This window comes from Muscardinus avellanarius (genome assembly GCF_963383645.1).
Source record: "Muscardinus avellanarius genome assembly, chromosome: 1".
Classification (NCBI taxonomy): domain Eukaryota; kingdom Metazoa; phylum Chordata; class Mammalia; order Rodentia; family Gliridae; genus Muscardinus; species Muscardinus avellanarius.
In genome coordinates, this window is record NC_137786.1 from 33,148,040 (window position 1) to 33,172,603 (window position 24,564).

General features: G+C 39.6%; 1 protein-coding gene across 3 annotated transcripts in view; it reads left to right on the forward strand.

Moving 5' to 3' along the window:
- WDR70 (WD repeat domain 70) overlaps positions 1 to 24,564 on the forward strand; it is a gene marked incomplete at its 5' end in the record, with an annotated part of 251,957 nt that overhangs the window by 204,139 nt on the left and 23,254 nt on the right. For all 3 annotated transcript variants that reach the window (XM_080696811.1, XM_080696812.1, XM_080696813.1), the window contains 3 exons: positions 436 to 520; positions 2,099 to 2,237; positions 23,369 to 23,469. In XM_080696811.1, coding sequence (XP_080552937.1) covers positions 436 to 520; positions 2,099 to 2,237; positions 23,369 to 23,469 — 325 coding nt within the window. The remainder of the gene's footprint in view (positions 1 to 435; positions 521 to 2,098; positions 2,238 to 23,368; positions 23,470 to 24,564) is intronic.

Genomic DNA, 24,564 nt, shown 5'->3' on the forward strand with positions numbered 1-24,564 from the left:
AGCTGTTGTGAACTGAATTTTTTTCAGTCCAGAAACTGAGATTTTCCCAAGATCTCCCATTGTGCTCAAACATTCACAGGGGAATGCCATCTGCTGTGAAATCACGCTGCAGAGTAGATTCTCCAGGGCTCCTTCTAGCCTACAGATGCCACTATCTGGAAAGTAGTATCTGGAAGGCTGACTCACTATCATACAACTTTCTACTGTTCTTGCAACTGTCACTGTTTTTAAGCTCCCTGAACAGTTAAAATATGCTTCTGTGTATCTGGATGCCCCGTCTCCCTCCTTCCCTCCATTCTTCCTTCCTTAGGTTTTTCTCATCCTCCCTCCTGTACACTTTTATACTAAGTTCAGCGAACTCTAAATCTGAAATGAGTTCTTTTTGCAAATTTCACTTTTTTGTCTTTTCCCCCTTCTTTCTCATCTCTCTACCAGGTGATGATACATTAAAATTGTGGGACATCCGACAATTTAACAAACCACTCTTTTCAGCCTCGGGTCTTCCCACCATGTTTCCAATGTAAGTAATGTAAATACTTGGTTAGCATAGGAAAATGGAAAAGAGATTTCTTTTAATTTATCTCATACTTTTTAGATCTTTTAGGAAAAGGGCTTGAGAGAATGATCTAATTCTGCTTTTTGGAAGATGTGTTTTATTTTTTCTTTATATTTTGCATATTTTTCAGACTGTAAAAACTTTGAAGTTAAATGATGTATGTGTATAATTACGAGTATGTGTGTGCGTGTGTGCGTGTGTGTGTGTGTGTGTGTGTGTGTGCGTGTGCACATGTGTATATGTTTTCTTGAGTTATTTGGACTACCTTTCTCTGGCATGGTTTTCTCCATTCGACTAAGTTGGAAACTGAAGCTTTTAAGTATTTTTCTGAGGCACCTAAGCAGGATTTAACTTCTAAATCCTTGGTTGATGCCTAGGCAAATGTTTCCACTTTTGTAAAAATGAAAGTTCACAACTGTGTTAATGACCAACAGACGTGTCTGAAGGAAATGGAAGAATATCAAGTGAAGAAGCTGTGTGACGGTCGAGCTGCTTGACACGGCCACCGCCCAGGGCTTCAGCCATTAAACTGAGACCCTTATATATTTTGTTTATCTGAATAAATATTTAAATAAATATTTGAATCATTGCATAAAGTTTAGCATAAAAACTAAAATCACTTTTTGTTACTAGGGAAAATATGAGAATACATAAATAATCATGAAAGAAGGGGGGAAATAAATAAAGCAAAACTGAGAAACAAATGTGAATTTATAGCAGATGAGAAGTTCTTGAGCTGTTGTTATATACTTTTTTTCTTTTTTTTGCGGGTCTGGGGTTGGAACCCAGGGGCATTTGACCTCCGAGCTACACCCCCTGCCCTATTTTTTATTCTTTATTTTGAAACCAGGTCTCACTGAGTTGCAGAGGGCCTCACTAAGTAGCTGAGGCTGTCCGCAAACCGCGATCCTCCGCTGTCAGCCTCCCGAATGCTGGGATTACAAGCGTGCGCCACCGCGCCCGATTTACACTTATTGTTAAGTCTATTCATTTTTCAATAACTCACAATAAGATGGCCAGGCCGCTGATAACAAACGCTGTTGAATCAGAGCCACTGAGTAGGGACAGGGACCAGCCGGTTCACTGAAATTATTTGGAGGTGATGGTAGTGGTGGTGGTAGCAAAAATAGTTCCAAAATTCATTGAAACAATCTCTACTGAGACCTCTCTGTAGATTCCCTCAGCGTCTGCATTGAGTTTTCCCCAAATTCCCTTTACATTAAATCATATCACAGTGTAGAAGTTAAGAGCAGATTCTGGAGCTGGACTGCCTATGTTTGAATACCAACAGCCCTACTTCCTGTGTGGTCAAGGGCAGAGTTTACTTAACCTCCTTCTCTCAGTCCCTCACCAGTACAATGGGGATGATGTCTACCTTATAGGATTATGGTGAATTTTAAACAAGTTAGTAAGAGTGCCTGACTTGTAAACCCTTTGGAGGAATTAGGACCTTTTACAGTGATGCTGATATTTTATTTAATTCACTCATTACTGTTGTATCGTTGTTGTGAGTTTATACTGATGCACTCTTTTCTTCTGTAGGACGGATTGCTGCTTCAGTCCAGATGATAAACTCATAGTCACAGGCACTTCTGTTCAAAGGGGATGTGGCAGCGGCAAACTTGTTTTCTTTGAGCGAAGAACATTCCAAAGGGTGTATGAGATAGACATCACAGATGCAGTACGTATTTCCTTTTTTCCTTTTTACTAGATCATCAACACTGGCCCTTACAGTGTAGCAGTAGCTGTTTTTTTTTTTTTTTTTTTTCCCCCTCCAGCATAGAACTTATCAGTACGCTGCAGACTGGCTACCTACCCTATACATATCCCTTTCCCTGACCCAGTATTTCATCTAGGCTTAGACTTTAATCAGAATTTCGGCTAGGCCTGAGTTGTTTCCCCTTCTGTGCCAACCAAATTGAGGAGGGAAGAAGCTGGTCGTCTTGTAAGACAGAGAAGAGAGCATCCCACGGTGTACATGTCAGGGAAGAGCCAGAGATTTTGAAAAAATGTGAAAGGTTATGCCCTCAGGGAGTAAGGAAGTTTAGCAGTGTTTCCTAAGCCCTTTGCCAGCATTCTGCTTCTCAGAGTTGTCGTCATTAAGGTAAGACTCAGCTTCTATTAGCTTCGTTGCCATCTAACTGTTTGGAAGTTAAAATACTTCAGATTTAACTTCAGCATCTTTTTTTTTCTCTGTACATTGGTATGAGCACTAAAACATGAGCATTCACTTGCTCATTCACTCATGTTCTGAGACTGGAGCCACATGTAATGAAATAATAGTGAAGGTTCCCAAAGGAAAATCTGAATTCTTTTAAAGCATATATTATTATTTAGATAGCAAGGAAAGTCATTGTAATTTTCTGAGTATGAAATGGGCCAATTAGTGCCTGTGTAAATTTTCTTTGGCTCATTTTCAAGTCCTTAGTAATATCCTATATCTTAAATACTGCTCTTGTGTAGGTTTCTCCAGTTGTTTCAGCTCTTTGTAAATAGTTGAGACATATTATACACTTAAGTGATTCATACAGTTGAACAACTGTTTTTAAATCACCAGTAAAAAGCTCCTGTCTCTAATGTTCTAGTATTACTCTGGAGTCTTAATTTGTAGGCTCCAAGTTTGAAACCATGGTATAGTTCAAGTATGAAGAAGTAAAATAACAATGAGATGAATTCTAGATGAGTACTCACGTTTTATAGATTCTAATCTCATGACATAATTTGAAATGTGCCAGACTTGTAATACTTTATTGGGGTGCATCCAGGAGCCAAGTAAAACACTAGAATCAAAGAAAAATAATTGAGTCTATCAACTTTAATCTCAAAAAGTGCAATTATTATAATTGGTTGTTTCAGGAGTAAGCTGTATTCTGCTCTGCTTCTCAGTAACTGTACATTTTCACCATTATTTTCGTCTTGTATTATTAGATTACAATTTACATTGGGATGTAAATATATTAAGAAATGTAGAAGTATGATTGTACTCTCAAAGACATCTGGATTTCTGTTTTATAGGAAGAACATGCAGTTGCTGGAGAAATTGTGTCTCATAATACGATAGATACATTTTGGTTCTCTAAGTTGCTTTTCTGGATAGGTCTTTTTTTTTTCATAGTACTTACTACCTTATGTGTTATATATTTATTTGTTTTTGTCTTTTTCCATCATAACTTGAGAATGGAGTGTGAGTGTGTGTGTGTGTGTGTGTGTGTGTGTGTGTGTGTTTTGAAGTCTTCCAGTATTATTGTATTGGGGTCTGTCTGAGTCCTAATGTCAAGTAGTATTTGTTTTATATAAGCGGGTGTGCCAGTGTATGGGGCATTAGTATTTATTAACATTATATCTTTTTGTTAGGTTGTTCCCTTTATCAGTAAAAAGTGACTCTCCATCTCTTTACATAAATATTGGTTTGAAATTTGCCTTATGTGATATGAGAGTAGCTATCCCTGCTTGCTTTCAGTCTCCATTTCCAGGGAATATCTTTTTCCATTCTTTTACCTGTAGTATGTGAATTATCTTTGCCTATAAGGTAAGTTTCTTACAAATAGCCTGTCATTGAATTTGATTTTTAATCTACTTTGCTTGTTTATGTCTTTTAACTTTAGAGTTGAAACCATTTATTTTTAATATTAATTATTAAATTTAAGCATTAATATTATAGAGTGGTGATTTTTATTTCTTATCATTTTGAGTTATGTTTTCTATTTTATTCAGTGTTAGTTCTTTATTTAATTGTTCTTTTAATGGAATTTGTCTCATCTCTGGTTCTGAAGCTTATTATTTCTTATTTCTTTATTTTTTGTTGTTGGTACTGGGGTTTCTGGAAGCCCTTCTACCTCTGGGCTACACTCCCATGGGCTACACTCCCAGACCTATTTTATACTTTTTTTTTTTTAATGTGGAAATAGGGTCTCTTAAGCCAGCGCGGCTGGCTTCAAACCTGCGCAATCCTCCTGTCTCTGCCTCCCAAGCGTGGGGATTACAAGCATGCACCACCACGCCCAGCTAAAGTTTACTTTTTATTTCTTCTTTGTATATATATTTTTAAGTGTTTTCTCTTGTGCCAAATTAGTAATCATGATTTCTTTTAGTTTCTGCTTCTTTTGGAAGTATCACCAACAGACTTAACCACATGGAAAATAGAGTCTTAGTCTTAGAAGACAATGTCTTTGTGTGTGTGTGTGGGGGGGGTACTGGAGTTCCTGGAAGCCCTTCTACCTCTGAGCTACACTCCCAGACCTATTTGTATACTTTTTATTTGGAAACAGGGTCTCTTAAGCCAGCGCGACTGGCTTCGAACCTGCGCGATCCTCCTGTCTCTGCCTCCCAACTGCAGGGATTACAAGCATGCGCTACCATGCCCAGCAGAAGACGGTGTATTTAAACTTGAACACTCAGTTTAAAATATAAAAAAGATAATAAAAGACCATGACTAGAACATTCAGGAAATATGAGAAACCATCTAAAGACTAAACCTAAGGGTAATTGGGAATGATGAAATTCCGTAGGTATAAACCAAGGGCATTAAAAAACCTCTCCAGAGAAATACTGTTACAGAATTTTTCATTCCAGGAAAATGAGATGGACATTCATGTAGGAGACCTTCAGGACCACAATTAGACAAGATCAAAAGAGAACCTCCCATAACACATTATAATACAAACAACTAACATAGAGGTCAAGGAGAGAATCTTAAAGACATCAAGAATAACAGGCCAGGTCATACTTGGAGGTAAACAAATAAGGATTACTCCAGATCTATCAACCCAAATTCTAAAAATCAGGATAACCAGAAAGAAAATAACATCCAACCAAGATTTCTATATCTAGCAAAGCTATCTTATGGCTAGTTTTTAAAGAATGACACATTCAGACATAGATTTGGGGGCAATTATTTCTTGTTGATATTCAGAGGTTAAATTTATAAGATTTGGTGAGCATTTGTATATGAGACTTGAGATTTTTTTTTGTGTGTGGTACTGGGGATGGAACCCTTCTACCTCTGGGCTACACTCCCATATATATATATATATATATATATATATATATATATATATATATTTTTTTTTTTTTAACAGGGTCTCTTAAGCCAATGAAGCCGGCTTTGAACCTGCACGATCCTCCTGTCTCCACCTCTGAAGCGTGGGGATTACAAGCATGTGCCACTGTGCCTGGTTGAAACTTGAGATATTTAACTTTGGAGACTGGGTGAATTATTTATGAAACTAAAAATATATCTATAGAAAATAGAGCAGATTTTAGAAGAAAGATATTGAGTTCTGTTAATATATTAGAGTACTTTAAGGCTTTAGTGTCCAGTCCAGATACTCAGTAGGCCGATGTGTAAAGAGTTTGGTACTGACAAGAAAGAAGATATAGTTTTGGGATTAGTATTAGTTTATAGTTGAAATTTTGGTTGATGATGAGTTTGATTTTGGAAAGATACTGAGGACAGAAAAAGATAAGCCCATAGTATATAAAAATGAGAAAGCAAAAAAAAAAAAAAAAAAGAAGAAGCTAACAAAGGCAAATGTTCATTAAGTAAATAAGAGTATACCACATCTTGAGTGATCTTAGGAAAACCAGGGAGCAGATTTTGAGATCTATTTGAATAGAGAGATGAGCAGAGAACTAGAGATAGGGACACAGTTACACACCTTGATGGGGCTTTTCAAGTCATTGATGTGGTAGTGATGTGGGGGAGACTTTTTTTTCTTGCGGTACTGAGAATGGAACCCAGGGGCATTCTGCCTCCAAGATATACCCCCAGCCCTACTTTTTATTCTTTATTTTGAAACAGGGTTTTACTGAGTTGCAAAGGGCTTCACTAAGTAACTGAGGCTGGCCACAAACCTGGATCCTCCTGCCCCAACCTTCCAAATGCTGGGATTACAAGCGTGCGCCACCATGCCCAGCTCAGGGAAACTTACTGACATCAGACAAAGTCATTTTCTGTTTATATAGTATTATGTTACATTAAAGGGCTTTATGTTGCCTTTTGACCTATTGCTTCAAGTTTCAAGTTTTCTTGCAAGGTAAAAAAACAAACAAATGCATTTCTTAGAATGAATAAAGGGTGGACACTTTGGTAGAAGAGGCAAAATTTATCTCTTTTAATTTATTGTGTTTTATCACAAAAAAACAAACAGTCATCATTTGTTTAGTAATACCATAGTCTTCTAGAATAAGGTACTTACTGTGTTGAGTTTTAATTGTTTTAGAAGGCAGCATCTCATGTCCTTCATATCAACAGTTATATCAAAATAAGTGCACTTACTTTGAATACATACAAGTAGTGGTGGATCTATGTCTATTGTAGATTAACTTTTTGTATATTAATTGTGTTTTCTTATTAAAAATAGTATATAGCTAGGTTTGGAGGCACATATCTGTAATCTTGGTACTTGGGACAGGAGGATTACAGATTCGAGGCACCCTCAGCAGCTTAGTGTAACTCAGTTTCAAAATAAAATGTAAAATAGGGTGGTGGTAGAATGCCCCTGTGTTCAATCCACAGTAACACACACACACACACACACACACACACACACACACACACACACACACCTACATGGTAAATCTAAAAAAAATGGCCAAGAAGCTGTGATTAGAGATGAATGCCTATAATCCCAGTACATGGAAGGCTGAGACAGGAGAATTTCAGGTTTGAAGCCAGCCCTAGCAACTTAGGGAGACCTTTAGCACCTTAGCAAGAATGTGTTTCAAAATAGAAATGAAAGCTGGACATGGTGGTGCACGCTTGTAATCCCAGCATTTGGGAAGGATCAAGGTTCTCAAACAGCCTTAACTACTTAGTAAGATCCTTTGCAGCTCAGTGAGACCTGTTTCAAAATAAAGAAGAAAAAAAGGGCTGGGGGTGTAGTCGGAGGTAGAATGCCCCTGATTTTCATCTACAGTACTGTAAAAAATAAATAAAAATGAAAATGAAAAAGGGCCAGGGGTGTAGCTCAGAGGTAAAATACTATTGGGTTAAATCTCTAGTTAAAAAAAAAAAAAAAGCAGCCGGGCGTGGTGGCGCACGCTTGTAATCCCCGGGCTTGGGAGGCAGAGACAGGAGGATCACGCAGGTTCGAAGCCAGCTACGCGTGCTGATTTAGGAGACCCTGTTTCCAAATTTAAAAAATGTAAAAATAGGTCTAGGAGTGTAGCCCGGAGGTAGAAGGGCTTCTAGGAACCCCAGTACCACAAAAAAAAAGCAAAGATAGAAAAGATATTGAAGATATTAAATACTATATCTAATCCTACTGCCAGTAGATTCTTCCAAATATGACACTTAAATTAGTAAATTGTGATGTTTAAGAAAATTACTCTATGTTTTAACATACAAAGTGATATATAACATAAAAGCATTACACATAAATATATTTAACATATAATTATGTATAACAGTGTTACCACTTTCAGAAAAAAATTATATTCTTGTTAGAAGAGAATATGATATTTAAAATCTAAAGAGAATGAGGAGGAGGAATAAATGGATACAATAGGGCTATTAAGTAATAGATTGTTCATGAAGCTGGCTGTTTATCTTAATTTATAAGTATAAAGGGACATTTTGATCATTCAGACTATAGCTACCCCCTTTTATTCATACATATGTAGGAGAGTTGAAAGGTAATTCAATTAATGGATATTACAAAAGTCCTCAGAATTGGCTTTGGAATGCATCTTTGTTCTTACATTTGAATATAGATCTGGGAATTCACTTCAAATAAATTACTGAGGCTGCGCCTGTGGACGCCGGACCCTGGGTGAGCGGGGGAGTTCTTCTGTTCTCCAGTGTCATACTGGGAATAGACTCATCATCTCTCTTACTGATGTAAAGTCCCCGTTCAGGCAGAATCACACATTCTCTAGAAATGCAAGGATCAAGGGTATCTTTGCCCAGCCTGGATCATATAAGGAGTAGTACTTGCAGAGAATTTAACCTGTCATTAATGCAAATGCCACCTGAAAATAAACTCGAAAGACTATACTTGGCAATTATCTGACTTCTAAAATACGGTGAAACCTTCCTAATGTGAAACATAAGGAGATGGAAAAAAATGGGCTTTGAATTAGCTTGCTTTCCATTATCTGATTTTTATTATGGAGCAATCAGACAGCTGGCTGACTGGAGAATAGTTGCTTTGGATTATGTGTTATTTTGAATTAAGTCATATTAGCTTAATGAAATTTTACTGCGGTTCACTTTTGGAGAATATTGAACCACACAGGTCCCAGAGGGAACCTGATTCACATATTTGAGTTTAATAAACTTTGTATATTTGCCTGTAGCTAACTTCTAGCGTGGCCTTTAGGGTGTTTTGCAGTCAGAAGGCACAGTGATGAGTCAGTCCTACCTTCTCTAGGAGTGTTGTTTTTATCACCGAAGGAAAAAGATGCCGGTAGCATATGGTGAAAGAGCAGCCTTGCATATATTTTGCCTTCATAATTTGGAAATACAGGGCCAGCATGAAGACAAGTTTTTTCATACTGCTAAGATTTGAGAGTCCTTATAGTCTAGATAGTGGGTTCTTTGTTGGAGATGGGATTTACAAAAATTTCTCACAGTCTGTTGCTTGTTTTTTTGTTAATAGTATCTTTTACAGAGCAAAAGTTTTCAGTTTTGATGAAGTCATATCAGTTTTTTTTTTCTTTTGTAAATAGTACTTTGGATGTCACATCCAAATACTACTTGACTGGCTGGGTGTGGTGGCACACACTTGTAATCCCAGCATTCGGGAGGATCGCGGTTCGCGGACAGCCTCAGATACTTTGTGAGGCCCTCTGCAACTCAATGAGGCCCGTGTTCAAAATAAAGAAGAAAAAATAGGGCAGGAGGTGTAGCTCGGAGGTCGAATGCCCCTGGGTTCCATCCCCAGACCTAAAAAAAAAAAAAAAAAGAAAGAAACAAATACTACTTGACTAAGCCCAGGCCACATAGATTTTCTTCTATACTTTCTCCTACAAGTTCTGTCATTTTCTGTTGTGTAGTGCCGACTCTGCGACCCATGTGTAGTTAGTTTTGGTGTAATAGACTGAACTATAAGTTGAGACAGGGCCAAGACTAGGGTGAAGCAGGAGGGTGCCAAGAAACTCAGTAATCAAATAATTTTAATGCAATGTTATAAAAATTCTAAGTTAATATCACCAATCCATGATGAATAAAATACTGAAATTTTAAATAAAAATGGAATTGGTAACAATGCTGGGCCAAGCTATTGTGGAGCCTGAGTCAAAAGGAAAATTCAGTTTGACTGATTCTATCTTTATTTAAAATTTTGATATTTTATTCATCATAGACACTACTATTATTATACTTTTTATTTTTTAATGGTGGACCAGAAGTGGGGAAATGGCAAACTCATTTCTGCTTTAGTGATAGCTTTGAGTTCTGGACTTCTTCCCAGTCTCACCTACTGCTTTTCCTCCCAGAGCCCTTAAGTAGATGTGCCTTGCCTCCTGTCAAGGCTTTTTAACCTCATTCAGAGAGAGATTAAGTGGCATGTGTTTCCTCTTTCTTACCCAGAATCAACTGGAAGCTCTACCACATTAATAAAGTTATAATGGAAAACAAAGTTAAATAGAGTGCACATCAGAGCATATGTGCCTAGGAGGAAGTTTCTAAGTTAGCCGTGCATTTGGAGGGAGAGTCTCATGGTAGGAAATAAAATAGTACCATGGATCCTGGTGTGAGTCACCTCTCTGGCTTGGCGGTATGCTTCCTTGACATAACTGTGCCACAGGCAGGGTTACTGGCTTTTGCCTAAGTAGCTGCCATCTGGTATCAGATGTACTTTGCTTAGTTTCTCAATATTATATTCCAGAGTCCATCGCTTTACCTACCTGAGAACTACGACTTAATTCTCCTGTATGAAAATCAGACTTAGTTCAAACAGAAGACTTTACAACCTCCCTAAAGAGATCATTTTTCTCCCTTCCACATTAGCCTCACATTCTCATGTTTAGAGCCCACATCCTTTACTCTAGTCCTTATGGACTTGGAGAACAGTTGGTCAACATCCTCTGTTTCCTTAAAGATTGTACAGTTGCTGTTCACTCTTCCTGTCTAAGTGAACAAAGTTTGATCTTTCCTTTTATATTTTTTTTAACATTTCTTTGGATCATACTTTTTTTTATTTACTTTTTTTGTGTGTGGTACAGGGGGTGGAAACCAGAGGCTTTCTACCTCCAGGCTATACTCCCAGACCTATTTTTATATCTTTATTTGGAAACAGGGTCTCACTAAGTTGCTGAGAGCCTCACTAAGTAGCTGAGGCTGGCTTCGAACCTGTGTGATCCTCCTGTCTCAGCCTCCCAAGAGCGGGGATTACAAGCATGCACCACCATGCCTGGCTCATATTTTTTTTAGCACTTCTATTATCTTTGATGCTGTCTTCTAGGACATTTTTAAATTCTCCAATGACCAACCTTGAGTGAGGTCGCCTCAGAGCTGAAAGTGCCGTGTGCATGGTTAGCATTAATGTTTAGCACAACACAAGGCACACAGTCAGCATTTGGTGAGAATGTCTTTTTTAATTCTGCTTTACCTTTCATTACATGTATTTTTTTTTTTTTTGAGGAACTGGGGATGAAAACCAGGGGGCATCCTACTCCAAGCTACACGCCCAGCCCTATTTTTTATTCTTTATTTTGAAACAGGGTCCCACTAAGTTTCAGAGGGCCTCAGTAAGTAGCTGAGGCTGGCCATGAACCCGCAATTTTCTGATCTCAGCCTCCCAAGTACTGGGATTACAAGCATGTGCCACATGCTTGGCTCTTTTATTACATTTTATTCTGGTATGTTCTTATTGGAACTTACACTAATGACCCATTCATTCATTCATCCATTCTCTTTCTCCCCCTTCCCTCTCCCTCTTTCTCTTTTATTTTTATTATTATTGTTAATAGTTTAGAAATTAATTTGGAATTTCAGAGCAGAAACATATTTATTTTTAGATTTGATGAAGGAAGCGCACATGTTTTATTTTGTTAGCTTCTTTAAAACTTGAGATTGATGATCCTTTTTCATACTTAACTATAAAAAGCTATATTTTGAGTTCAGTAGAAGAAACCCACATTTGCTACCCATGCTTAAAATATTGGCAATGTGAACAATTAATGTAATTTGTCTTGATTACACTGTTGATGAATACTCTATATTTTGTAAAACATACTGTGCTTGGAAGTAAAAATTATTTGTTGGGACTTGACACTTTTTTTAAAAGTCTAATCATTATCCTTCCTTAGAATAGGAGAAAAATACTGATATGTTTATCACTTCATTTATTTTCTTATCTCCAGTCTCTCCTAGAAGAACAGCTTTTAATGAATTTTGCTTTTAATCAATAGACCATAATTCAGTTTCATTTGGAGCCTCTGTTCAACACTTCCTGTTCTAATGTAGTGCTCACTGGAGGAATCTGAATCCTAATCCTATATAGGAAGTGTCTTCTCTCATGTTCATCTATTTGACAGTGATCTCATTTGAGGAGGGAGTTACAAAAAGGTACCCATTACTGCCAGGCGTGGTGGCGCACGCTTGGAATCCCAGCATTTAGGGGGCTGAGACAGGAGTATCGTGGTTCACAGACAGCCTCAGCTACTTAGCAAGGCCCTTCACAACTCAGGGAGATCCTGTTTCAAAAAATAAAAAGACTAAAAAATGGGCTGGGGTGTAGCTTGGAGGTACAATGCCCCTGGGTTCCGTCCCCGGTGCTCCCCCTAAAATAAAGTACCTGTGACTTACTGGTGTCATATTTCCAAGTAAATGTTTTCTGCTTCCATTTCGAGTCCTTCAAAAGCATTTAAATAGTCAATATTTCTCTTCTCGTTAAATAGAAACTTGTTTCTCCTTCCCTACACAAGAGTTTATGTTTTATTTGACAGGTATTTATCTCCATTTCCTTGTATGGACACGTGGGCCATGAATGGCAAAGCTGGGTGAAGAATCAGCCACTAGGGAACAAATTTACTTAACTTTTCTTTAAAGTATCAGAGAAAGGGAGAAAGAGAAACCTGGTTTTGTAGATGTTTAAAGATGTTCATAATGACACACTGTTCTTTACAGAATGTGTAAACATATGGTACAATAATGACCAGTGCTCCATTGTCTCACCCTAGAACATACATTGTGTTCATTGATGGACCAAGTGGAGGACTTCATGTCTTACAGGATTTTCTGACAGTCTTTTCTTCTCCAAAACTGAATCTGATTAATGATCTTAGGTAATAAGTTTTCCAGCTGTTCCATAAGATTTCTGGCCAAACTTTCAAATTATATATAGTGTGGGGGGAAAAAGAGTTCTATAATTAACTTATATCCCAAGATAGTGATTTTTCCCTTTCTGGAGTGATAGATAATAGTCTTGTAGGAGGAGGGACTATGAGACCCCCCAAAGGGCCAAATAAAAGAATATGATATTTAAAACATTGTTACCTGTGCTATATTAAGATAAATAATGTTTTACATGTGTGTGTGTGTGTGTGTGTGTGTGTGTGTGTGTGTGTGTGTGTGTGTGTCTGGAAAGCAGGGGCATTTGCATTTGACCTCCAAGCTATACTCCCAGCCCTATTTTTTATTCTTTATTTTTGAAACAGCGTCTCACTAAGTCGGGAGGGCCTCACTAAGCTGTGGCTGTCCACAAACTGAGATCCTTCATTCTCAGCCTCCTGAATGCTGGGATTACAAAGGTGTGCCACCATGCCCGGCTTTTTCCTTTATTTTCTTCAGTTTTACATACTTGAATATTTTTATGATCTGAAAACCCATGAATCTCTAATCTAGCACTTAGGGATTTCATAGGCCATATACATTTTTGCTTTGTTCACATAAACAAAGGATAGGGGTTATTTCTTTACACATCTCTGTTGATAAATGTTGTAAAGGAGCTTGGGTCAGTAGAGATGGCCATAGGTAGTGTTTCCCAAGCCTTTTCATAACCTAGCCCCATGATAAATGGTAATATATGATGTACGTAGATATGCCAATCTTTACTGGAGGCGATTAACGTGAGACTTGAGTGCCCCAGGCCCTACTATGCCTGAGGGGTCCATGTCTTGGATACCTGTAAGCCATTCCGTGCCTGCCCCTGGAAACCTCTGCTGCTCCAAGTGGGTCCCCTTGGTGGTGGTGGGGGCTCTGGATGCCAGGGTAGAAGGTGACCACCCACCCGTGCCACCCACCTGTGGACTCCAGCTTCAGCCTTCTGTTTGTTTCCTGCCCCCAGACGACCATTAATAAGAATAATTACCAGGATGTTTTCAATCATTGTTTGTGCTGTCTTTGCCTTCATGAATTCTCAAGTATCAGGATGGAGCAAACTAACATTTAGTGTTTTGAATTAGATGAAGTAATTTGTGTTTAATTTTCTTACCCAAGAGACCTTCCATTTTCTCTGAGAACTTTTTCTTGTGATGAAATTCTTTAGGCAAGTTTATTATCAGGTACAGATGTGATTTATTTAGTGCCAAGGACAACTACCCGGTTCCAGATTTTTGCTGATTGTCTAGTTACCTTAATTTTAGAGTGCAGACTGTAAGCAAATTGATTTTAATAAATGCATTTTCCACGGGGTTCATGGGAACTAATTTGATCATTAGATGCCAGTTTTAAGCATCTGTGTCAAATATTCATGGCAGGTGCAAAGTAATACTTCCTGCCTGGTGTTTCTGTACCAACGTCTACATTAGTAAAAGCGCTGTGGCATTTTTTCTTGACATTATTAGGCTTCTGTCTGTCTTACCAGAAAGAAATTATTTGGGACAGATATGGGAGGACATATCCAGCAAAAACGGCAGTTGTTACAAGTGTGGCCCGTGGTAGTATTTCCTTGGAGTTGGAGGAGCATGGAAAGGAGAGAGGGAGCGAGACAGGTGCTTGCTCATTTACAGAATATGCCTGCCTTTGCTGGCTTCCGTTCATGGGTGTCTTCATGGAGAGTGGGTGTTATTTATTGGAGACTGAGGCTTACCTCACCAGATTTGCTTCCTGAGTTTGGAGGGAGGCGGCCAAACTCCTGGGCCCCTGCACGCTGCAAAGCTGTCCTGAGGTTGCAAAAAGCAAGGCTTTGGGAGGGAGCTGGGGAACAAGGACAGGACAGATCTCCTGGAAAAGCTAAGGCAGTTCCCACCTATTCGTCTACCTACCTTGTCCAATAATTTAATGTAGAAACTATTTTTCTTTCTCTCTGAAGTAACTCTTGGGCTTTTGGAAACCCGAAGGAAGTTCTTTCTCCAGTACCTCTCTAGTTTTATCTGCCTCCTTCTGTTGTTTTGGGCTCACATCTTGTTCAACATTTTTGGCCGTGGGGATCAGCACACATGTATTGGGTTGTCCTGAGAATGTCCATAGCTCCAAGGCTCCTTCTATATAAGTCTGAAGAATTGTGGGACAGTCTACTTCATAGACAGGTGTCAGGCTCTTTATCTGAACAATCTGAACAGCATGTCCTCCCAAGGTATCTCTGAGTTAGCTTATCCATTTTCGTACTATATGACAGAAACCAAACATGAAAAAACCAGATGGAGTTTGGTTTACAGTGTGGGTCAGCAGCTGAGAAAGATCAGGAAATGGTGTTTCAACATAATCATGTTTAAGGCATCAAATTAGGAAGGTTGTTGGGCTACTTTTAGCCTGTAAAGTAAAATAAAGGTGGTGCTTAGGTATGCATATTACAGACACCTAAGATATTGTGCAGGCACTGATTTCTTTTATAGTAACACGTGTGAACTGGGAACTAGTAGATTTTGTTATGTTTTTAGTGATACCATCTGCTTTTTTCCTTCAGTGCTGGGGATCGAACCCTGGGCCTTGCAGGAGTGAGGCAAGTGTTCAACCACCGAGTCGCATCTCTAGTCACCATCTGCTTTTCAATAAAAACTTGCTAATACTTCTACTTTCGAGTTAGGTGAATTTGGAAATTAGTAAAAAATTTTCCACCTTCCTTCATCTCCATCTTTTAAAATATGTCTTTACTGAACCAGGCGTGGTGGCACACACTTGTAATCCCAGCATCGTGGAGGCTGAGACAGGAGGATCATGGCTCGTGGACAGCCTCAGCTACTTAGTAAGGCTCTTTGCAATTCAGTGAGACCCTGTTTCAAAATAAAAAGAATAAAAAATAGGGCTGGGGGTATAGCTAGAAGGTAGAATGCCCCTGGGTTCCACCTCCAGTACCACACACACACACACACACAAATCTTTACGCCGAGCGTCGTGGCGCAGTCTTGTAATCCCAGCATTTGGGAGGCTGAGACCAGAGGATCACGGTTCGCAGACAGCCTCAGCTACTTAATGAGGCCCTTTGCAACTCAGTGAGACCCTGTTTCAAAATAAAGAATAAAGCCGGGCGTGGTGGCGCACGCTTGTAATCCCCGCGCTTGGGAGGCAGAGACAGGAGGATCGTGCAGGTTCGAAGCCAGCCGCGCGCGCTGGCTTAGGAGACCCTGTTTCCAAATGAAAATGTAAAAATAGGTATGGGAGTGTAGCCCGGAGGTAGAAGGGCTTCCAGGAACCCCAGTACCACCACCAAAAAAAAAAAAAAAAAAAAAAAGAATAAAAAAATCAGGCAAGGGGTGTAACTTGGAGTTCGAATGCCCCTGGTTTCAATCCCCAAACCTGCAAAATAAAATAAAATAAAATAAAATAAAATAAAATAAAAGTCTTTACATGATTAAGTCATTTAAGAGAGTAAACAATGGAACTGAGAAACCTGCCACCCATCCCAGCGCCTCTATGTATACATTACCTTGGGAGAGTTACCCTCTCACGGCCTCAGTTTCTTCATCTGTGAAATGGAATGAGATTGTTGATTTTGTAGTATCAGTGTGAGGATTCAACTATATTAAATAACATAAAGCTTCAGATACCTAATATATCCCTTCCCAATGTGTCCTAAAATGTAAGTTCTCTCTTTGGTTCTTCCTCCTCCTCTTCTTCCTCCTCCTCCTTCTCTTCTAAGATTTCACTTAAAGTAAATAAAAAAGCCACAGAGGGGAAAATGGCGACCGAGAAAAGCGGGGCTTAAGAGCCCTGCTAACAACCAATCTCCATTACCACAAAACCAGCGCCTTTCATAGCCAGAAAACACCATCACCAGAAAAACAAAAAAAAACCACCAGGCTCCAGAGAGAATGCGGACTGAGAACAGAGCTCAGGGCCACAGAGGAGACACACGCGCCCGAGGACGCGGTAGCAGCGCCATACTGCCGGCGGCAGCGGCGAACTCATCGGACGGCTACAGCAAGCTGAGGTGAGCCGCTGCGGAACAGCCAGGCGGGACCTTTCGGCGCAGACAGCATTTAAAGCTCCCAGTGGCTGAGCTCAGCACACGCTGCAGGGATTCAGAGTGGAAATCAAAACCAGAGAAGAAAAAATACGCCAGCCTCATGGCCGAGGGCGTGGCCGCGGCGCCATATTGCCACCGGCGGCGGCAGCAGCAGTGAATTCGCTGAATCCAGTACAGCTACATCTGCGTACTCAAGAACAGTGAGTCAAATTGCGGGCCACAGAGGAGAAATCCCAGTACTGTACCTCACTGAGGTACCCAGTGAGGGAGTGGTGGTGGCAGAGATATCACACCATAGGAGAACGTGCAACCTGGCACCCCCCATAGTTTAAAGCAGCCTCTATTAACTCTCTGGGTCGGAGACTCTGTGATAAAACCCAGTAAAGGAGTAGTGGGGTCTGAGATACTACTGACTCGAGATCCAGAACACCTTAAGTGAAGTCATAGTGACCCAAGGGAAGAACCCAGAGAAGGCACAAACATCCGAAATCATGGGAAAGAGGAATAATACTGGAGCAATGAATGCCGCCCACAACCCCACAACATCAGAACCTGATAAAACAGAAAATCAGAGATTTCTAGAAGATCAAATCAGGAAAATAACTGTAGAAATAATAGAGGTGCTTCGAAAAGAACTCAGAGAGAGCCAAAAAGAGATAAAGGATGCAATTAATGAAGTAAAGGCCTCAATTCAAAGCACAAACAACCGATTAGACCACATGGAGAACAGAATCTCGCTCTTAGAAGATGAGCAATCCAAAAATGAACGCATAGTTTCTAATCTAGAAAAAAATATCCGACAGCAGGAATCTGACATTGAAGAAATATGGGCCCATCTTAAGAGAGCTAACCTAAGAATAATTGGAATAGAGGAGGGAAAAGAAAGTGAAACCAAAGGGATCAACAATCTCTTCAAGGAAGTAATAGCAGAAAATTTTCCAAACATAGAGCAAGAGGTTGATACACAGGTCCAGGAAACTTATAGAACTCCCTTTAGACAGGATCGGAGAAGAGGATCCCCACGCCACATAATTGTCAAAATGACCAATGTGGAAGCCAAGCAGAGAATCTTAAAGGCAACAAAAACAAAGGGCCAAGTGACATTCAGAGGCAAACCAATTAGAATCACTCCAGACTTCCCAAACCAAGTCATGAGAGCCAGAAGGGCTTGGAGTAACATATTCCAAACTCTGAAAGAAAACAACTTCCAGCCAAAAATTTCCTATCCAGCAAAACTTTCTATCAAATTAGATGGAGAAATAAGAAGCTTCCATGACAAACAGAAACTGAAGGAATTTATGTCTTCAAAACCAGCGCTAGAGAAAATACTCAAAGAGATTAACTACAAAGAAGAAATAGGTAACACTCACCAGAACCAGAGAAACAAGATTTTCCATCCAACAGACAACTAAGATTGGTTATCTGTGGAGATTCATAATTTATGTTAGTCTTTTACCTATCTCTAAATTGTATTGTTTGCCTTTATTGTTGTTAATTTTTAGGATTTCTAGTTGGGATATTAATATACCTTCAGATATAGCATTTGGAAATATTTTATCCAATTCTATTAGTAACTTTTAACTCTGTTTACATTGTCTTTGAATATACAATATTTTTTTATTTTTTAGGGAGTTTGTATATTCTTCTGTTGCCTGTGCCATTGAAATCATATCCAAGAAATCACTGCCAATTTCAATGTTGTGAGGTTTTATGACCCAGATTTTCTTCTAAAAGTTTATAGTCTTAAGATTTATATTTAGGTCTTTTATCTATTTTGAGTTAATACTTGTATGTGGGATTAGGTAAGGGTACAATTTTATTCTTTTCCATGTAATTATTATGTTTCAACAATATTTAGTTAAAAGAATATTATTTCCACCACCAAATGTTCGTGGAAACCTTATCAAAAATAACTTGACAATATAGGGAAGAATTTAGCTCTAGGCTTGTATTTAACTCTAATGGTTTATATATCTGCCTTTAGAACAGTATTACACTGTTTCAATTATTGTAGCTTTATATGGTTTGAAATCAGAAAATATATATCTTCTAGCTTTGTTCTTCTTCAAGATCATTTTGGGTATCTAGAATTCATATTCCATATTAGGATAGATTTTTTTCTGAAAAATAAATATATAAATATATGATAGTTTCACCAAAAAAAACAGAAAAAAATATGCTCTGGTAAGAAAGAAAGCAAAAAGAAATATTGAAATGTTATCTTTAAATCATCAAAAGCTTGGCATCAGACAAATGAAACTGTTATGTGAGATTATCATTTTTAATTTTGGATAAATTACTATAATACTAGATGTCAACCACTAAGCCAAGCATGGGAGGGAGGGATGGGGAGAGAATGGGGTGGGGATTGGGTGGGGGCTGACTGGGCGATGTGTGCATGTATGTCTACAAAAGTTTGTATCCCACTATGATGTATGAATACAGTGCACCAATAAAATAAAATAAAATAAAAAAAAAAAAAAAAGCCACAGAAATAAATTATTGGGATTTTTTGGCCATTTCACTTTTGCTGAGGGGTAATTCCAAAGTTCCTGTTTTGGAATCTTGCCACTGCTGGTTGTACACAGTGCTCCCCCGCCCTTTTTTCCCCCTTTGGTATTTATAGGAAGGAAAGATTTGTGCACTGAGCACATTAATGGCTTGTAGCTCTTTCTGATCATTTTGCTTATAATCTCCGATTGTCTCTTGGCCCCTGTTGAAGCCAAGTCCTTTTGGGGCAGTTTGTGGTTACTGTGCAATGCCACATTCTAAGGCTAAAATGAGAGTGGGCTTTGGTTTAAAGGACAGGACAGATTATCTGCAAGAGGAAGTAAGTTAGCATAAGAATAAGATACTTTATCAATTTAATTCAGAAAATCAGTATATCAAAATACGCAGACTAATTTCAGAATCTAGTTCTTTGCACTGCAGTGGCCTTGTGCCGTTTGAGTGTCATGATAGAAGGGGAGTGCTTTCTCTCTGATCACGTAGGTCTCATGCCTTGCTGTTCTTCTCTGATTCTTCATTTGCTGTGTTGCTCAGTGAATCTGCAGGTCTGAATATGTTGCCAAAGCAGCCTTTCTTCCGGAACAGGATGAGGGAGTCCGGGGTGGCTGGTTGATTGAGCGATTGCACTCTTGCTGAGTACTTACAGCTCGTCTGTCTTCTGACGGTTTCATAGGCCCTCGCAGGCACGTGTCCGTTGTTGTTAAGCAAAGCCCAGTATGTGTGTTTGACAAGTTAGCAGCATGGCAGCTCTGCTTGCTCCCAGCCCTGCCGCCAGCTCGGGATTGTTTGGTTTGGCACGTGGCCAGCTCTGTGCTATAAGATGCATTTCTTTGACAGGACAAAGTGTGGAGCCGCATTAGCTGCAAAGTTTGCAAAGGTTAGCTAAACACACACAATAAATATTAATAAACAAAAAAGGCCCACCCACCTTTGGCTTTGAATTCTGTTTCTTCATTTTGTGTTTTGGAATCCCTGTAGCGTTTGATTAATAACCAGTCTTAGGGTAATTGAGCCTTAAGTATCCTTTGCTTAAGTTAGAGTGCTCACAGGGCCCTCATTGGCTGCTCTCGGGACTCACTGCCGCAGTGGATGGATCTCTGGAATGACTGTTTAGTTCAAAGGGTCTTATCTGCCTCTCCCTGCTCAGCATGAAAAGAAAGTAAATGCACATCTCATCTCCGCAAGAGCCTGTGCTGGCTCGTCACGTTGTGTCTGCGTTCTGGAGGACCAAGCACTGAAGGGGATGGGGGTGCACTGTCTCAGACTCCCTGGAAAGCGGTCAGAAGCTGCTCTGTTGGCCTGAGCAGTCGCCTCTAACATTTACACCCTCAGCGTAGAGGAGGAGAGTAACAGTGACTGCTGCCCCTGGAGACTGCCTGCTTGGCTGGCGGCTTGGAATTTATCAGGCCTACGTTGTGGCTATTTTCCAATTCTGCACCCTGCTCACTTGAAAACATATTTGAGAACCAGTAATCTTAGACTGCTTAGGAAGAGAAATAACTCTAATAGATATCCTTCAGATTGCCCTGGGGCCATTTGTAGGTGGCTTCGATTTCTAAAGTCACTCGAAAGCCTCTCTTGTTGTCTTGTTCTCTGGTTCATGTACATCCTCTCTCTAGGACATTAGGGAGAACCGACCCAGCTGCATATGTAGGTTACCTGAATACAATTATGATATGGAGAAATCAAGTTATCCCTCATGGAAAATAATGATTTTAAATGAAGTTGTCTCCAAATCTCCCTAGCAAAGCAATCCATTTAGGCATGAGTGAACATAGCTTCTTCTTTTTTTTTTTTTTGGTGGTACTGGGGTTCCTAGAAACCCTTCTACTTCCGGGCTACATTCCCAGACCTACTTTTTATATATTTTTATTTGGAAACAGGGTCTCCAAAGCCAGCACGACTGACTTCGAACCTGCGCGATCCTCCTGTCTCCGCCTCCCAAGTGCGGGGATTACAAGCGTGTGTCACCACGCCTGGCGGAACAATAGCTTCTAGCTCATCTCTCAGTCCACATTTGCTGAGCACTGGACACTGACCTAGGTGCTTGGGAAATATGGCCAAGCATAACCCACCGAGATCTCTGGCCGTGGACATAGATTCTAATGGAGAAGGCAGACAACAAACTTAATCAGTAAATTTCATATTATATTAAAAGGTGAGGCATGAATGATGTTTGGGGTGGGGAGAAAAGGGCAGGATAAGGACATTTTAGGGCACAGTTTTAAGTAGGATGTTTGAGTAGTAATGACATTTCAGCAGAGATTTATAAAGACGAGTCTTGGCTCAGATGGACTTATTCCAGGTAGGAGTTGCATAGATGTGGCATTAGAGAGTCATGTGTGTGACTCCCCTCATGTTTCCATGTACCTGGCTGTGACTATCAGGAACTTTCCAGAGTCCTAGGCATGGTTCTCAAATTAGTCTTAGTGGCAGAACACCTGGAAGTCAGATTGCAACTTGTAGACCGTGAACTATTGAGATACCTTACTCATCTTACCAAGCAGGAGCAGTTCTTTAGGGGAGAATTCATCTATTATACTTTATAAAATTGGTTCCGTGAATTATGTACAAAGCAGCAACAAGCAAAAGAAGTAAAGGAAAACCAAACTGTCAAATATAATTTATTATTTTTAAACTTTTCTGTTAAGAGTTAGTCACTATTGTATATCTTATCTTTTAGCACTTGCTGGCAGACATCAGGCAGCAGGCACCATAGATTTAAGGAAAACTTTGGAGAGAAAACATAAAACTGTGGAAACCTGCCCTTTTAATTTAATTTTCCCATTACCCATGGGGACAGTGCAAACATTTTGATTTGATTCTCTCTTTAAAACAACTCAATCCTCTTTAGGGGTGCATAGGTTAAGAACTGCTCTTCTAGAAAATTGCCAGATGTGAATGAGAAGTCATGCAGGATCTTTTTCTCTTTCTCTTTAGTTCTTCTAAATCCCAGAGAAGGATTGGTAGCCATTTAACTTTGTGCATATTTTTTGTCATTCAGATGCAAGTCAGAATTTCTATCAAAACGGATCTCAGAGATTCCTAGATAACTGGTAACAAAAGTTAAAATTTTTAAAAAAGAAAATTAACCCAGGGTAAAGTTAGGAAACAAAAATTTCATGATTTTTGTTTTATCATTTGAACTATAAAATGGCAATATCAAATTGTACCCTTCCTCCCCTTAGTGTTGTTTATAGCTTGACAGGTAAGAGATTATTAATAAGCATTGAATTAATGCTCCTGCTTATTTCTTACTCTATCATACAGAGCTCTACAAAACTTACATGGTGTTCTGTCTGCCAGTGTTAGCGTCATAGTTTTCCCTGTAGTTCTTTCTGCCTCTTACTACTGACAAACCTTAAAGACGGGTTGTATTTCTCGCTCAGAACTCGTGGATTTTTGTCATCTCAGAACACCTTTATTTTTCTCACGAGAAATGAGCTCAGAGGCCCATGCTTTCAGTAAACCTTGTCTGGTATATATGCCATTTCCTTCTCTTCTATCCTATAGATAGGGAGAGGTTAAGTGCCTACCAATGTGTATTCTTGGCAAAAAAGCTTTGTGAGACTTGGATCTTTGTGAACTAAAGACAATAACCACCTGGCCTCAATCTGCCGTCCAGAGGGGCATGTTGTGTAGGTCAAAGCATGACTCACTGCAATCTGCATCTGTGGTGGTGGTAGTAGTATGACTGAGTCACGTGGCTTCTGTGTGGCACGGTGCCGGCCTCGCGTGGCACTGGAGCCAGGCAGCCTAACTTTGTGGTTTAAGGCTGTCGGGGGAAGAGCGGCAAACATCAGGGAGAGACATCTTTTTTTATTTTAATAGAGTTTTACTTGGATACTAAGTGATGGAACGAAACTTAACTTAATGAAGAAAACGCCCTAAAAGTGATAGATTGCTATCAGGATGATATCACATTTAGTAAACTGTCTATCAAAGTACCAGCAGATTTTTTCCCCATTTTTCTTTGGCCTCTTTGGTTGACTTCCATGCCTTTCTTTTTCAGAGTGTGGTGCGCTGCCTGTGGCATCCAAAGCTGAACCAGATCATGGTTGGAACTGGAAACGGATTGGCCAAAGTCTATTATGACCCCAACAAGAGTCAGAGGTATTCCTAAGCATGCCCGTTTCAGATGGATGCCAACAACTGGGGGAAGGACTTTTTTTCTCCCCTTTTATTCATCCCCCCCCCTTGATGGGGATCTACTCTTTTAAAAAATGCAGCTGGCATGGAGGAAAGCCTCAAAATTCCTAGTATTGTGCTTTTAAAGAGGATTTAGATATCACCCTTGATCCAGACTGAATTCAAAGCGAAAGTTTGCCGGGGATTTGCAGTTCTTTAGTTGAAATGCTGAGTACAAGGGGGGAAAGACCTCCTCACTTTGCATACCACCCTGGACAATGGCATTAGCTGTGATGCACGGGAGGGATTCGAAGAGCAGGAAACTAACTGCTCACAGGGAGTGGAACCAGCTGTTCCAGCTCCATCCTTTACATTTTTTTTTTTTTTACATTAACCCACTTGGGTGTTTAGCAAAATGACTCTCTGCCAGCAGAAAAAGACAACATATATACTTTCCCCTTGACCCTAGTGCCCACCCAAATGTCAGGCTTAATCATTCTGATGTACCTCCAAGGTCTGAGAATTTGTGAGAAACTCAGTCAGCCCCTCAGTTATCTCCATTTCCTTTGGGCACAAGAAAAAAGGAAAAGGATAGTTTGTTTTTGTCTCTTAAGTACTGTGACCAGTTGGTTTTCCTTTAGCGCAAGCATTGGCTAGCTAGACTTAAAATTCACATGCTAAATTCACCAGGGTTGCCTGTAAACCTGTTTTGAGTCTCATGTCATTTCCAAGGAAAGGAAAGTCATCCTGTACTAATGAATATCATTGACCATAATTTTGCCCTAGATAAATATCCCTATCTTCCTTCATAGCTTCTAGACTAAGGCCTCAACCTGGGCCTCTAAAATAAATTTATGAACTCTGATATTTAAGAATAAACGATATCTTGTTTTTTAATAAAGAAATTGAAAGTGCTGCTGCATGAGAGGGAGGCTCATTTGATAAATCCATGTTCAGAAGGGGGCTGTCTTTACTTGCACTGTTTGTGGTGGTAGTGGCAGGAGGTACTGAGGATTGAACGCAGGGGCATTCTGCCTCTGAAGTACATCCTCAGCCCTATTTTATTTCTTATTTTGAAGC